At 35.2% G+C, this 15,857-nt stretch overlaps 1 protein-coding gene across 2 annotated transcripts in view; it reads left to right on the plus strand.

The window, feature by feature from the left end:
• Nucleotides 1-1,305: 1,305 nt before the first annotated feature.
• The window catches only part of B3GNTL1 (UDP-GlcNAc:betaGal beta-1,3-N-acetylglucosaminyltransferase like 1), a 121,198-nt gene continuing 106,646 nt past the window's right edge, over nt 1,306-15,857 (plus strand). The window contains exons 1-3 of one of the 2 annotated variants that reach the window (XM_026861360.1): nt 1,306-1,418; nt 1,547-1,646; nt 6,668-6,732. In XM_026861360.1, the coding sequence (XP_026717161.1) occupies nt 1,386-1,418; nt 1,547-1,646; nt 6,668-6,732 (198 nt within the window). In that variant the 5' untranslated portion in view covers nt 1,306-1,385. The remainder of the gene's footprint in view (nt 1,419-1,546; nt 1,647-6,667; nt 6,733-15,857) is intronic. The other variant, XM_026861361.1, reaches the window with a different exon arrangement.

Raw genomic sequence — 15,857 nt, forward strand, 5'->3', positions numbered from 1 at the left:
TAAAATTTTAGGTAGCTTTCCTCCTACTTCTTTTAAATACCCCTTTCGCTTTACAGCGTGCTGCCAAAAATCAGGATATTAATTCTTTTTAGACAAATATAGGGTGGGTTGGTTTTTTTTATTTTGCTGTGAAATGTTAAGTTTCTTATTGTTGGACCACGCATCATAGTCTGTAATACCTGTGTGTACATACATCCTACTCTGTAAAGAAACCAAAAATACACTCCTCAGCGTCCACAAAATCTGCCTACTAATGTATGCTTTTGCATGTATTTGCATGTCACTACATCTTGAATAATTCAGTTATTTTTCTAGTATTTTGTTTCTAAAGATTCTCACATGCTCACAGTAGGACCTAATTCTCTATTTCTTCAAATTATGCATTTATGGTTACACTGCATGATAAGGAGTTTGAGTTCTGTTTCTAGGAACTTCTTTAAATGTCCCATGAGACTTTTTACAAGTCACTTAGGCTCTTTGCCTTAAGTTCCCCATCTGTAAGTTATCTTAACAGGTACAGGTTTGGACTCTCCCTTCAGAAGTGTATTACTGAGCTCATTTCTCAGGACTTTGCATTCTGTGAATGGAATGTATTCTTTTTTGAGATACTGAAACAATTTGGGGGGATTTGTTGCCTTTTTTGGGGTAATTAGAACATTGGTAACTGAACAGAGAGATCCCTCGTCTGTGGTTTCTAACCAATTTTAAAATATTTCAGATGTTTTGTGTGTATGTGGCTAAACCAAGAGAGGCTATAATAGGAAAGTCTGCAGCTGAAATGACTATGGAGCTATGTCATATATCATCTTCTAATGTGCTTAATAGCGGTTTTAGATAGATAGAATAATTTTTAAAAACTTGACTAGAGCCTAGCAGTACAGGCTGCATATATAAGCATCTCCAATTAGGTAGTAAGCTTAAAGAAAAATTGATGAGTAAGATTAATGACAGAAGTAGAGTATTCTAAGAAATGCAGCAATACTAGAAACAGGTTAGTGTGGTGTTCTAGGTGTTTTGGTAGCATTTTTGGTTCAGTAGTCTCCTGTTTCCTCAGAGACCTGCCAAAATCCATCCTGTAGAACTCAAAAACTGAAAAAAAAAAGAGTTTGATAGAGAAGAAAGTAAATTTTATATTTGTAATTAAAATAACTTGGCCTACTTTTATATTTTTAAGATGCATTTTTTGTGAAAGTTTCAGAAGGATCTGGCACTTCCCCTTTTTAATGAATATTCTTATACAGTAAGTAAACAAAAATAGTACTTACTGACATACATTCGGATTTTTGTTTGTTTTTTTGTAGTCTGTCATTGTGCCTGTTCACAACAGTGAATCCTGGTTAGATGAATGCTTGAAGTCAGTTTGGGAACAAGATTTTAAAGAAACCATGGAGCTGTCAGTTTTTAATGATGCCAGTAAGGTATGTTTCCAGCCTTATTTAAAATACTGTCCAAGCAAATACTGTGTCTGATAGGAATTTCTGGTTTTCACTGTGTTTAGTTCACCATACAAGTTAAAATAGCTGCGTCTATGTCATCATTTTTCTAGGATGGTTCAGCTGAAATAATTGAAAAATGGAAGACCAAGTTGGAAGATGTTGGTGTTCCAGTAATCATTGGTAGTAATGAGTCATCTCAACCTCGAGGTGGTATGTAGCTTAATAATGATTTTTTGAGAGTTAGGTTGTTATTGGAGGCATCTTCTGATTTTTAATTTATAAAGTGTCTTTGTAGCCACTTGCAATGGAAAAAAGCCACATTGTTTTCCAGAGCTCTCCATTCAAAAACTCATTTCAGTTTAGAATTTGGCCCTATTGGTTCTGGCTCTGTAGAATTTATTTATACATCCAGGAAAGAAGAACTTGGCTTAACACTTGTGTTCTACTCAGCAAAAGAATTTTGTTTAATTGTAATATACGCAATGTTGTTAATGCTTAGAATTTTACTGTGGCTTTCTGGTATCTGATTTATCTTTATGAGATGGATTTTAAGAAAAAAGCAATCCAGAATTTCTTATGTAATGATTTAAAAAGCAAATGCGTATCTTTCAGTCTTGTAGTATAGACCCTGAAACAGAACAAAATGCGTTTTTGATGTGCCTTTGATCAGATCATAACAGAGGTTTCAAAAAAGTTTTGGTGTGTGAGCTAAAAACTCTTACTAAACTCCTATTTACACAAGGGGCTAAACAATATCATGAGCTACCAGATAGGTGTGTGGTGCAATTCCTTGTTGATTTACGTGCTAATATGAATTACATTTACCCACTGAAGGATATAAGAAACAAATCTCTCAGTTTTTCTTTTGCTTGTTTTGGTTGGTTTATGTTTAGGGGTGTTTTTTTTAGCAGACAACTTGCTAAAATGTAAATAGAAATAAAACTCTGTTGCTCTTTGAAGAAGCTGATGTTGAATGGCATTGAAGGTGGAAGATCATGTCAGTGTTCTGAGGGAGAACAACAGGACAAAGCAAGCAGAACAGTGTGCTCACTTTTGCATGGGAACTGTGTAACTAATGTTACTATCATTCTGGATTTTGTGACAATGAGTAGACAGGTAGCAATTGATATCAGACTCCTTCCAAATCTGTGTCTTTCAAGTTATCTCCCTTAAAAGACACACTTCGGAAACCCTGTAACACAAAACCCAGTCGGTTTCTGTTTTTTAAGAAAATATCCTGTTTGTAACTGGAAAGAAACCTAGACCTATTACAGTCTCCTCAAAATGGTCTTACGAAAAGCCAGTTCTGTTTCAGAAAGCTTAATTTTCATCCCTTTATTGAAACATGCAAATAAATAGGAGTTTGTGCACTGAATTAATTTGCAACTTGGTATAGGCCCTGGCTTTATTTACAGTAAATTCCTTTGACTGTAGACTTCTTTAAAGCTGTTTTTTAAACAGTTGTCAGACCTAGCAATACTGAAGTAACACAGCATAACTGTTACTATAAATATTTTTAGTATCTTAATGTCTCTAGCATGAACTGGTGCTGTTTTGACAGTGCAACTTGTAATATTAGCATTATTGAGCTGGTAATGATAAAAGACTGAGAAGGTTTGTAGCGGGAATTTTTCTTTTTTGGGCAACTGATAAAGCTGGAGTTGAGCAATGTCAAGAATTGCTTGTATTCCTGGAGATTTATCTAGCTTCCTTTTTTCCCTCCTCAACTATTGGGTGATCAGTTGTCTTTAAAATCTTACTTCTCTTAGTAGCTGATGATCTAGAAGCTAAGTAGGTTGTGATTTCTCAGGAAAAAAGTTGAAGAAGAATACCAGAGGCTGTTAATTATGATACCTAGGAAAGTTGTTTAGTAATGTTTTTGTTAATACCATCTCGTCATTATATATAATGTATTTTCCATTTTTCTAAAACATTTTCTATGTATAAAGTCCTGTTCCTAATAGAATGTTGTATTAATCAGGTGTTTTAGTTTTTAGTTTGCAAGAACACACAGGCACAATGTTTTGACAATAATTTATGTTAAAATTCTGAAGTCAGTTCACCAGTTTAGGAAACTGGAACTAAAACTAAGTTTGAGTTGTGAACTGCGAAGAGTATTTTGTGCCATTAGAGATATATCAGATAAATTTCTGTTTTACCATGTGTTTGTCAGTGTTCGGATAGCTGAAACCTGAACAAATGTTTAATAAATTGGGGGTGGGGGATGCAGCTGTGAGCACTGTTTTAAATAATAGTATGAAATGCATAGTTCTTTGAAAAAAAAAAAACAAAACAGAAACAAGCTTATTCATGTGGAAGTCACTCTCAGGTCACCATTAAAATGATGACATCTTTTCTTCATGGTTGTTACATTTTAGGAGCAGGTTACTTGCAATCCATACTATTTGTTTGCTTTCAGTGATTTACTTTTATTATGTTAAGGACTGGTTACAACTGTAAGGAGTCTTTCCTTTAAAAGAAGATGCTTTAGTACAGAAACAATGTACTAGTCAGGCTTCACATCTTCAACTATTTACACAAGATTAGGATTTATTTCTGATTCTTTTCTAACATGTAAAAGAAAGGGGGGGACCTAGAAAAAAAGAAAGGGTCACTTGCCTAAAAAAAAGGAAACCTTTTTCTTTCCAAGAGTGAGGAATGTTAATATCTCACTGAGGCTTAAGTTTTTACGGCTGTAACCATGGTAACAGGCTCTTTTCACCAAGTAAGCAGGCCTTACAAAACTCAGAGACCTGGCACAAACATTTGATTTTGTTCAGTAGAGTAATATTAAAGAAAATTTTTTATTCATGCCAAACATAGGTTTTGTTGTGGTGAAACTATTTTTAATATCTTGTTTCTTCTACAGGGAGTTATATCTCTCTTATTAATAATTTTTAAAATATGTGGATTTTCTTCTCTCCCCTCTGAAAAAATAGGTGGTATATGAAAAGCTTCAGGATAGTTTATATCTTAATTTTAGAAATATATTTTCCAAATTTTTCTCATAACAAATATTAAATATTTAATGATTTTATTTGAAGTCTTATTTGAAAACAAGATATGAAATATTTCGGGAAGCTCATGGAGTAATATAATTGTCATCTGGTAGTTGCCTTTGAGTCTCCTTCACTTTTTTCTACATTATTGATTCCTAGTTTTTCATTATTTTCAACTGAAATTCTTGAAATGTTGGGGTGTACTAATGACAGTATTGAAATGTATGTACAGACTGCTTTGCAACTGGTAATGGTATATGAGAGTATTGATTTGCTTGATGTTGGGCAAATTTAGTTCTATCTTGTTTTTTTACCTCTTGCTTTAGTAGGGACCTCCACAGTACTAGGGTTTTGCTTGTTTGGCATGTCCAGACCTGCTAACTTGCATCAGTTGTTTCCTACTAAAACTGCTTATGCCAGGATTCAGCTCTGCTGTGTGGTAGCTACTGACTTTGCCAGCTGCTTTTTTACTGCCAATAGGAAGGAGAGAGTAACTGTATATGTGAGATTAGGCATTCTTACGTGTATAAAAACTCATATGTAAATATAGTGTAAGATAAGTCCAAGAAATTCATGATGAGGAGTTAAGGTGAGGATTAAAATACTCAAAGAAAAGAATAACACAATTATAAGGAAGAGCCTTTATTAGTAGTGTTCTGTTGGTGTTTGACATAATGTTCCTTTGAGGCACTAAGAAATGCAGTCATAAGTCTTTCTGTACTTGGACAAGTCAGCAAAATAGCCAAGGAGCATGTGCATTAAAACTAAGTGAACCTTTGAGCCCAGTTAAATTTGTTTCCTGAGCAAACTTAAACCTGTATCACATAAAAAGGGTAGAGAATTACAGAAATTCAAAAGCAAAATCAGGAACTTTAGGGAAAATTTTATTTAAAATTACCCTGCTCTACTTCATGGTGAGGTATTCTGGCATTACATTTCCAGTTTTCCCATTAAAGAATAAAAATCCCACAGTATTGCATATCTTCACATCATTTACTCCTCATGTCAGGGCAGTCCTTTGCTGGCTTCCATGACTTGGTTCCATAAATACTTTAAACAAAACTTAAATATTACCTATATGACCAAGTGGAATTCATATAGCATTTTTCAGAGTAACACTTGCTATAGCATGGTCTTTTCTTCTGATGATGCCCAGGAGAAGAATTCAAAGACTGTAACATTCTTAGGTAGACCTGGTCTACATACAAAAATTATCCCAGGGAAACAGTCCTACCTTGCAGATGTACTTCAGTGGTAAACTGAGTTCATCTTAATGCTGGTTCCTGCAGTCTCATCCTTACTCTTGGCTGTGTATTCCAGCTCCCCTGCTTTTTTTCTGGCTCTGCCGCTTGTTTGACCCAGTGCTGTCATCTGCTTCAGAAATTAAACAGATAAAAAGGTTTCCTTCTGGTTCAGCTTCCTGAAATGGCTTGGTAAAAGATTCAACAAGTGTCCAGGAGACAGAAACTAAAAGACCCTAGATGCCAACGTTGTCATACTGAATTTATGTTTCCGTGTGATCTTCCATGGATGGTATAACATGTCATGGTATAAGTAATCCAGGTTTGTGTTCCTTGTTCTTCTGATTTGGTTCCCCTCTGCATTACATGTGCCATTACATAAATGGCGCATAAAGTTTTTGTATTTGCATACTTTAACAAGCATAATGAAACAACAATTTTTTTAAGTCCTCCTGAGGACCTGGCCTGATGATGGAAAGAAAAAGTTGCCTAGCAATTTCTTGTTATTTCCTTGCCTTTTTATGATTTGTTACTATTTATTATGACTCAAGAGATGAATATGTATATACAGGCAAGGGTTTTCAGCATCTGCTTGGTGCAGGGGGTTTGGACTAGATGACCTTTAAAGGTCCCTTCCAACTCAAACTATTCTGTGATTCTATGATCTGAGGTACTGGATGTGAAACCTAGGTAGCTGGACTCTGCAAGATATTGATTGCATATCATGTCTTTGTGGAGGGCTAGCAAAAATAGTCTAATTCTACTTGCTGTAGAATTCTAACACATGCAACTGTAATCATTGATAGAAGAAAACGGAAATAGGCATACTGTTTAAATATTTATGAATTACATTGTTTTAAATATGGAAAAATTGCATACTTTACCTGATACTGATTTTTGTATTTCCCTTCATCTGTTCCTGACAGTAGTAAGATTAAAAAAACGCAAAGGTAAAAACTACCATATAATTTTATCTTTGTTTTCTTAACAGTTGGATTTGCTAAAAATCAAGCAGTAATTCAGAGCTCAGGAACCTATCTCTGCTTTCTGGATTCAGTAAGTTAATGCGCTTTGTCTAACTTAGTTTTGTCAGTAAAATTTTTTTGGTTTTAGTGTAGTTGTGGGTCTGGCTTAAAGACAAGCTGTTTAAAGGTGTTTGGGTGTTAAAGACGCTGGTTGCTATTTATAGCTGTAAAGTTGTCTTCCAACCTGTAGAAAGCCTACAGCCTTACACCATTCTTTGATCCTATCGGATTTCACAAGCTATTGTGAGCAGGGTTGGGCAAGGTTGGTATTTAGGTGTTTTCAGGATTTTTCTTTCCTACATTCTTCAGAAAATTATATTGATGAGAAACTAAGAGCTAATCTATTGGCTTTTTGATGCAAAATAGGAGAGGTCTCACCTTCCATCTTGATTTTTTTTTTTTCTGTCCTTTGTTGGATAGCTTCTGTGAGCCCATTCAGCTCACTAACCCACAGATAGCTATCTGACTTTATGCAGCTTAATATACAGTGAAGGGTTTCACAAATGGGCATAGCTGATCTGAGGAATGGTGCTGTGTGGCTAGGATCAGGCAAGAAGAGCAGGACCTTTAAGGCTCACTGATCTCATGTAATTTCACCTGGAGATTGATTCTTTTCTCTAAATTGGAACTGAACTAGGATTTAGAGTAGTCCTAGGATGAATTGGCTGCTGAAAGTGTAGGTTTTCAGATAGGATTCAACTTAATGTTATGATTGTCTGTGCTTATTATAGTGTCATGAGAGCAGGTATGTAAACTCTACAGCCTTATAACCACACAGGTTTTAATTTGGGTAATCTTCACTTCACAAATTCCATTTATTGTATCAACTGCATAGAAGGATTTTGTTTGTTTGTGTGTGAAAATGTTGTGAATTAATCAGTTTACTGTTGCAGGACACGGTTAAGTGATGATATATTTCTTCTGACCCAAGGCAATACAGCAGAAATTCCTTGTCTTAGCATTTAAGAAATTAAGTTTTGCAGGTGGGTTTCCTGCCCTTTATTCTTCCTTTAAGTTATTACTGTATTTAGCAATACAGTATGACTTTTTATTTGACTTTATCCTAGTTTCCCTTTAACAGTTTGTTGGTTTAGGGGCTTTGTTTGCTTGTTTTACAGAGTGTATTTCATGTAAATCTATGTATATAAGATTATAGAGGGTGAAACTTTGAAATACAATATCTGATACGTACGGGTACATAAGGGTATTTCAGAAACAAAATTTTGAACATCCATTGAATGCACAGAATTCACAGTCACATATATGAATTAACACTGTTTGGAAAAGTCAGTTTCTCCTACATCAGAAAATAAGTATTTCATATCCAACACTGAGCATCAGTGTCTGTTTCATAAACAAATTATTTTGAGGAAGTATGAGCACAAAATCTGCTGCTCTGGTTTTGATCACCTGACTTACCAGACTTTGAAAGAGTGTAGGGCCATAATAAATTATGCCATGAAGTAATAGGAGTGGTGCAAGTTTTGAGGAGGTCCATGCACTTGGGATACAGTCCTTTTTGCTTTACTTCAGATAAACACAAACCCAAGCGCCATTTAATTTATATAAATGATTCCATGGATTTAACTCTCCTATTCTGTGAGTCAGCGAGGCTGTTTACATATCTAAAATGAAAAAAAAAATAGATTTTATGATTTATAAAGATCAGGTATTCAAGGCTTGGACAGATACCACATTGTATGGGACATTCTAGGGACATAGGGTGAGTTAGGTATGTCCATGTCCTTACATTGCCTGAAGTTAGCTGAGTCCATATATGCGTGAGTGAGAAATTAACCTCCTATTCTTTTGTCCCATGAAGCTTCAGATCTTCTGTCTCAAATCTATGTGGAATAATTTACTGAGATGATTTTGGATTAGTCTTTATTTTCAATCCAGACAGATCTAGTTGTTTGTAAATCACTAGCAGTAAATTACAAACAAATTATTTAATTAATATTTTTATTAAAGAGATCTCTTCAGAATTCTTAATTTGTTATTTACCTTATGGTGTTTATACAGTGTGCATCTCTATGCTGCTGTGTTGTTTCTGTTTGCTGACTAGCTGTGCAGAATAAGAAATCAGGGAAGCAAATTAAGGAATTCCTATTAAGGAATGTAACAGCTGATGAGTTTGAATTTCTGCAATATTATCATTAGCATAAGTCTATAAGTAATATAATTAAGACCTACTTGAAGTGATTTGAGAATTTTATGACTTGCAATGTGGATAAGCTTTGAAGAAGCTTCCAGGATTTTCTGTTACTCATGTTTCTATTCCTGCTGTTGAGCTACATGCTTCAAAATAGAAGGCATTCTGAACTTTCAGAAGCCTAATCTTGATACAAAAGAAATATTAAATGAATGACATTACTTAAATGTATTTTCTACTGTCTGTTTTTGTGACTACCATTTTTTGCTGAAAACAGATGGGGGAAATAAAATTACTGTGGAGACTGCTGCAAGTCTGAAAATTGCTCAATATTTTGGCTGTAGTTAGTAAATGTTGTGTGATAATAGCTGAAGCGCAGATGTTGCCAGCTGTTTAACAACTCCGCTTCTACACGCCACCTACCTTCTTCATTTCAGTCACCAATCCAGTATCAAGCTCTCTAGGAAGGAATGTTGATATCAGCCTTTTGGAATGTGCTGCAGTAATGCCAGGGAACTGACCTTCAGAAGTGCAGCCATAATTTCAGGTTTGCTATAGGTGGATGTGGAGTGAAAGGGGGCTGGGTCAGTAGTCTGTATACATTCCATATAGGTGGAGAAAGACATTGTGGCTCCTAGTACGTTTTTTGAGTGAAGAGAATGTATGAGCATATTTGGGAGCATCTTTGGAAGTACAGTCTCCAGAGAGACTGCCTTGCTTGCCATTCCAGCTGGAGTCAAGCTGCTTGTGTTATGTCTCTCAACGCAGATTTGTGAGGACAACAAATTGGGAAGAAATGTGGAAAAAAAGGTTACAGAGCTCAGAACTGTCAGAATTTGATCAGCCTATTCTAGTATGAAGTGGCAGCTGTTTGACTAATAGCTATTATGGAGGGGTTTTTTGCTGTGGTTGTTTTTACAGATTTCACCTCTAAGCTACTAAGGCATTTTTTCCCACCAGGAAAACAAGTAGAAAAATTGAAGATGCTTACAAATTGTTCATATTTAACATTTACATTCTCAGAAAATCTTGGTCATAATGACAGTGGAGTGTACTAATAATGCAAATACATTTCACTGTTAGCTTTACTCTTCTTCAGATTGTCTGCAGTTTTGAGTTTATCTACCAGTTAATTGTGTTTTATTGTAGCCTTAGTTTGTCAGTTCTCAGGGGTGGTTGTCATCTTTGTTATCATCATTTATCCAGTTGTAGCACAGCAGAACCTTTGCACTAAGAATTCTGCTTTCTGCTTTGAACTGCTGTTTTCATTGACATTCACTTGAATATGCACTTGTATAAACTGTATTTCTTTAAAAAGGAACATACTTTCATTTCGTCCTAATAATCTGTGTACTTTCCTATTATTTCACATTTAGTCAGTGTGTTGTTGGAGGGCTCCTGACTGTTAAGGAAGTATAAAAATGTGTCCTTTTCTGAACTGCAGTATTTCAAACCCAGTCCTATTCACCTGAGTCCTTGACACACTTGTTTTAGTCTTTTGAAAGGCTCTGTTGGCAATGTATCGCTATTTCTGAGATTCTTAGTCAGTTCAAAGATGTGACTCTAAACCATATTGCCACAGTGTCACTACTTGCTAATATTTGAAAACGACATAGGGAAACAGTTAAGTTTTATTCACCAAAAGTGAGGGTGGACCACCAGAATCGGCATTCTCATGTTTGAACTGGCAGCTGCTGACCTGTGCCTTTCTGCTTGTGAGATTTGCTTGTATGATTTAAGTTGGGAATGTTAATTCTTAATTGCTGTGAAATTGCATGCTTTTCTTGAGCTTCAAGTTCAAAAACTCTTTATTGAGGGGGTATTCATAAAGGTGTTGGAAGAAGGTCGTTGGACCTTAGCTAGCCAGACTTGATAGACATTTCAGGGACTCCAAGCCTTCAAGTCAGCTTTCAGTTATAAACACAGCTGTTCACTTTTATTGTCTCTGTAACTTGCTGAGTTTGGAAAGATGAATGTGGAAAGTTGCCATTATGCGTTACTCTACAGGCACTAATAAACTTTTGAGATATTCTTTCTTTCTTTCAAGTTAACATCTGTATAGCTTAGGAAATGAAGCAGTGATCAGACTTCATGTATTTGCTTTCTGTGTTGCTTTAATATACTATTCCTTGCAAATTTGATCCTGTGATTTAAAAACTGAAGTAAGCTGTTACCCAAACAGCAGGTAAGTGGATGTAGTGATGAACTCCATTACCAAAAGCCCCTTCTGTCCAGAAGAGTTGTGCATGTTTCAGAATCACTAATGAGCACCAAAAAAAATAAAACTACAAGTGCTTGAAGGGTTTTATTTTTCTGTAAAGAAGTGCATGTATTAGAAGCAGATTAAATACCTCTGTCTTGAATGTGAGTGTTAATTTTCTGTTTCATAAATGAAGAAGTAAACCTTCAGAACTTCATTGCCATAAGCCTTCCCTGCATATATCCTTAATCTGTTTATTAGTTGATGTGGGTGTTTGGAATTTACACTGAGGATTTCACTCTTGTCCAAATTTACTGACTTTGCCATTGAACACTGTGTGAGTTACTGTACCTTTTTTCAGTGACCTAACTCTGAGAGAGATCCAAGGTGATCTCCAGTAACTGCAGAAAAGCTAGATATGGAAAGGCACGTGTCTGCATTTGCTAAACAAATGCACCAAGGTGGGAGCTGCTTTTGGCAGCAAAAATTTATTGATCAATTAATAGTGATGCTGAATTAAAAGATTCCATAAAAATATTATAATTGATTTTACATCGATGGAAGGCACTAGGCATTCAGGCTCACAAGAACACCACAGATATCCTCCCATGATGACCTTTTTGTTCCATGCTCAAGAAAAGAAAGGTGCTCTATAAAGTCAGCTTCTTAAACATTGAACTGTTTTCTTTGTTGTCCCCTTCTTTCTCAATTTAATTCAGAAGTAGAAACAGAAAAGTAGTATTTTCTCCTATGATCTTGCAAGTACTGACAGATCTTTAGGGCGTGTTCTGCTCAGGTGACTGGTGTGTGGCCATTAGAGTGCATGATTCTAGTGTGTTTGATAGTGTGGGGCTGCTTTAAAAACCTGCCTTCTGGAAAATTGCCTAGGATCAGTGTATTTGCTTTTGGTAGTGCTGTTGTCAGGCCAGTTTTTGGAGGTCCCGGGCCTTTTACTTTGTTGGTTCAAGGAGCTGAACTGAACAACAGCAAAGAAAGATTTTCACTGTAATCTGAGCAGGTGCAAGATAAATGAATGACCATTTGATGGATTGAAAGACTTTGGAGGTGCCATATTTTTTCTCAGTGAGTCAGATGTTCCTCCTGGTGTTGCTACAGGTTGTATTTTATGTGAAATAGCTGCAATGGAAGGAAGGTGCTATTATTGTGAGGATGGAGTGTGTCAGCGCTTTTTTTTTTTTTTAGCAGCCAAATACAAAGGAATTTGGAAAAGCATGTGATGCTGAGTCTGTAATGTGAGCTTAAGAAAGCACTTCTATACTGAGCTGTAATTAGTGTGTTGGTTTTTGTGAACTTGTCCTTGGTTTTAAGTAGTAGATGTGTATTGTACATTGAGTTGTATGTTTTGTTTTACTTTCTGAAGTGCAAAACCCCCCACTTTTAGGGGAAAATCATGAAGTTATCACTGTGGAGTTCAGTGTGGTCCAGATGGCCTGGTTGAAGAGGCCAGTGAATGCTTGTCATTTGAATTTACCCAAACTGATCTAAGAAACACATACTGAAACAACAACAGCTTTGATTAATATTCTTAAGCTCAGCCTATTGATTGAGTTTTCCTTTTCTTCAACTAAACATATGAGTAAACTAAAACAAAACAATTAGCTCGGTATAAATTGTGTGTGTTTTTATAAAGAATGGTGCCTCCGGTTGGAAGGAAAATAACCCAGCTGATTGTTGTATAACTAGGTTTTCTGATTTGGCAGCATCTGTAAGTGGTGTGGAACTTGACAGGAGCAAGCCAGCTTTCTGCAGAAGGGATGTATTTGATAGGAACACAAGCAGGCAGAACGCCTGTCGGACTGAAAGGTGATGGAGATCACGGCCCCCCACTGGCAGAAACACATCTGGGCTTGTTTAGAAATCCCTGCTGGCTTTTCATGTGAAATGAAGCCCTTTTCATTCTCCCATCTTTGAGCAAATTGTTTTCCTATTCAGAATGGACACTGGAGAACAGGAAACATGTTTGTAATCAAAAAAATTCCTATAAATTCTGGGTGATTTTGAGTGCCTAAAGTAGGTTTCTGTTTATGTTGCTTTATTTCTTGCTGTTTACCTGTTTGGCCTTGTCTGCAGTGTATGTATGTACATATTTAGATGACAATAAACCCAGCTATTACCTGAGATTTTAATTAATTTTTCTACTAAGTTTGGTGAGTGAGGTCACATGAAAATAGATTTACTTACAGATTCTTTTCTATTTAGCTATACTATTGCAAGTATATACTTAGTGAAGGCATGGTATTTATCTAGTATTTATTTTAAATCTGTTCTTTTGTCCATTCTTTCAGTGGGGGAAATCTCTCTTCATCCTGTCTGCCTTATATCTGGTACCGTTAGAGACTTCCACATTAACAGGGAAAGTTGAATTTTTGTGGAAACTTCTGTTAAATTTCCTTTTTAAAAATGTATATATTCGATGTAATTCACTGCTAGCCTTGTTATCTTCCCTACTTTCACCTAGGAGACAGAAACAAACTAAATATACTTCCCTTTTCAAAATGCACTTTTTAAATTGTCTGACATGAGTGAAAAATAATCTGGAAGTGTTTGTCTAATAGCTAATGTTTTGTTCTCAGTTTTAAACCAAAAAAGATGTTGACTGTAGAAATTGAAGTCTGGCAACAGAGTTGTTGAAATCAATATTAAAAATACAACAGTTTTGATATAAAATTTGTGATCACATAATGTGCAATTGGGTAAAATATTTTAACATCTTAGTTGTCTAATACTATGTTGCTTAAACTCCATAAACACTTACCAGTACAGTGCATGGTTGGGCATCTCATTGGCATATGAAGTTGAAAAAATTTTTAAGTGCTCTTATTTTGTGGTACAATCTTTTTGATTTTACTCATTAGAATTTAATTTGGCTTTTAAACACTGATCTAGAATACAACCACATTACTTAAGGTTATTTCTGGATAAATATATACTGTTCTCCACTTTGTGGTTACCTGCCCAGTCATCAATATTAAAGAATCTGTAATGTGTTGAAATTGCATTTTGCAGTATAGCTTTCTTTTATAGTTGCCTAACCTGAGTCTAGAAAGCTAAGTGACAGATGTGACTCAGCTTTGTCTGGGATGTGATTTGTATTTTGTGCTGTTCTTCCTTATTGCCTAATTGCTTTATTATTTTATTTGGGATTATGTCTTAAAGTACTGTGTTCTCTTTTTTCTTCTTTCTTTCTCCTTCCATAAATCTGGAAAGTATCACAAAACTATACAACAGTACATCATATGTGTGACACTGTTAATAAAAAATTTCTTTAAAAAAAGGCAAAATTATTTGAAAAAAAAATAATTAATGGTTATTCAGGATAAGAGTTCGTAGAGTTCTCCAGCACTAGAGAACAAAGATGTATTAATAAAAAAAAAAAGGCATTTTGAAGTTTTTGTGCCCTCTCTCCCTCTCTTTAGCTGGATTTTAACAGAATATGATGACCTTGATGATAGCCTAAGACCCAAATCTGTAGACTTGTTAGTTTTGCCAATAGCATCAAAATGACATAGTGTTTTGTTAGGGGGAACTAGACCTTTCCTGTCAAGTTGTCTGCTTATAAAAACATAACATTGACCTGTTTGGTGAATAGGATATTTGATTTTGGTTTGAATACTTGCCACGCTGATTTAACCTTTTTAAATCAAGTAGATTATTTTTCATCTTTGTGAATGTATGAGTTCTGTTAAATTTATATCTGTTGTGCAGGATCATAAACAGTGGAATCTTTTAGCACAAGAGCGTATGTTGTACATTGTAAGAGATAATGGTAACATTGTTCGAAGCATTGAAATTCCTTGCTTTTTGATGGATTTCTTTTGCATTCTCTTTTGGGGGGGATTTAACAAGAGGGCATCTGAGAATCCCAAGTAATTAGTAAAGGAGTGAGCAAAGCTCAGTTAAAATACATTTCCTATTGCTTATATGAAACCCAGGTTTTATTTTACAGAAATCAGCTGTGTATTTGGCATAAAGAAATAGGATTGTGGTGGTTCTTATGGGAAATAGGGTAAGAGTTTCATTGGAACATTTGCTTGATACAGCACTTGAATTCTGGTAAATAATATCATTGTAGTTTTGAAGTACAGAGGTTGACAAATCAGAAGGGTTTTTTTCACTCTACTGACTTTGAAAGCCAGTAATATCTCTTATGCTTATTACTAAATATATTCTAAAAACAAAATACAGAAAAATGTTTTTGACAGTGTATTCCTTCCACCTTTTGTAAACTCGCATGTGGTAAGGGTAATTTTTATTATTCATTTGTTTTATCTTTAACCTAAATTGTACTAAATAGTTGGATATAATTCTAAAACTTTTTTCATCCTTGTGTTGTTTTTGATAAAACTATAGTGTTACCTTTACATCAAGGTCATTTAACCCTCTAAACTCTGAATATTTAAGAACTAATGTATGTTTTGTTGCCATTGATTTGACTGAATGTTTTAATGCAAAAGTTTTTGGAAATACAGTATTTGGGTTTTTTTGGCTTTAGTAGGAATCTCCCTAGAATTATTATAATGTGAGGAACTGTTAAAAGAATGGATGTAGAACTCAGGACTCCTTTGAATTATGTTTGCCTCATAAGGTAGTGTCGTTTGGAAATACTCTGAGAAGAAATAGGCTGTGTGAGCTTTAACCAGCATCTAAGAAAGATTAAACTGATTCTTTAAGAGGGAAGAAATATAGTACCAAAATGGAAAATAATATAGGTAGAAACCTTGGGAGACTAAATTTAGGGGAGTAAATTGTTACTACAGTTGGCAATTTTAATCGACCTTAAAGC

This window comes from Athene cunicularia (assembly GCF_003259725.1).
Source record: "Athene cunicularia isolate RWA chromosome 18 unlocalized genomic scaffold, athCun1 chr18_part1, whole genome shotgun sequence".
Lineage (NCBI taxonomy): Eukaryota > Metazoa > Chordata > Aves > Strigiformes > Strigidae > Athene > Athene cunicularia.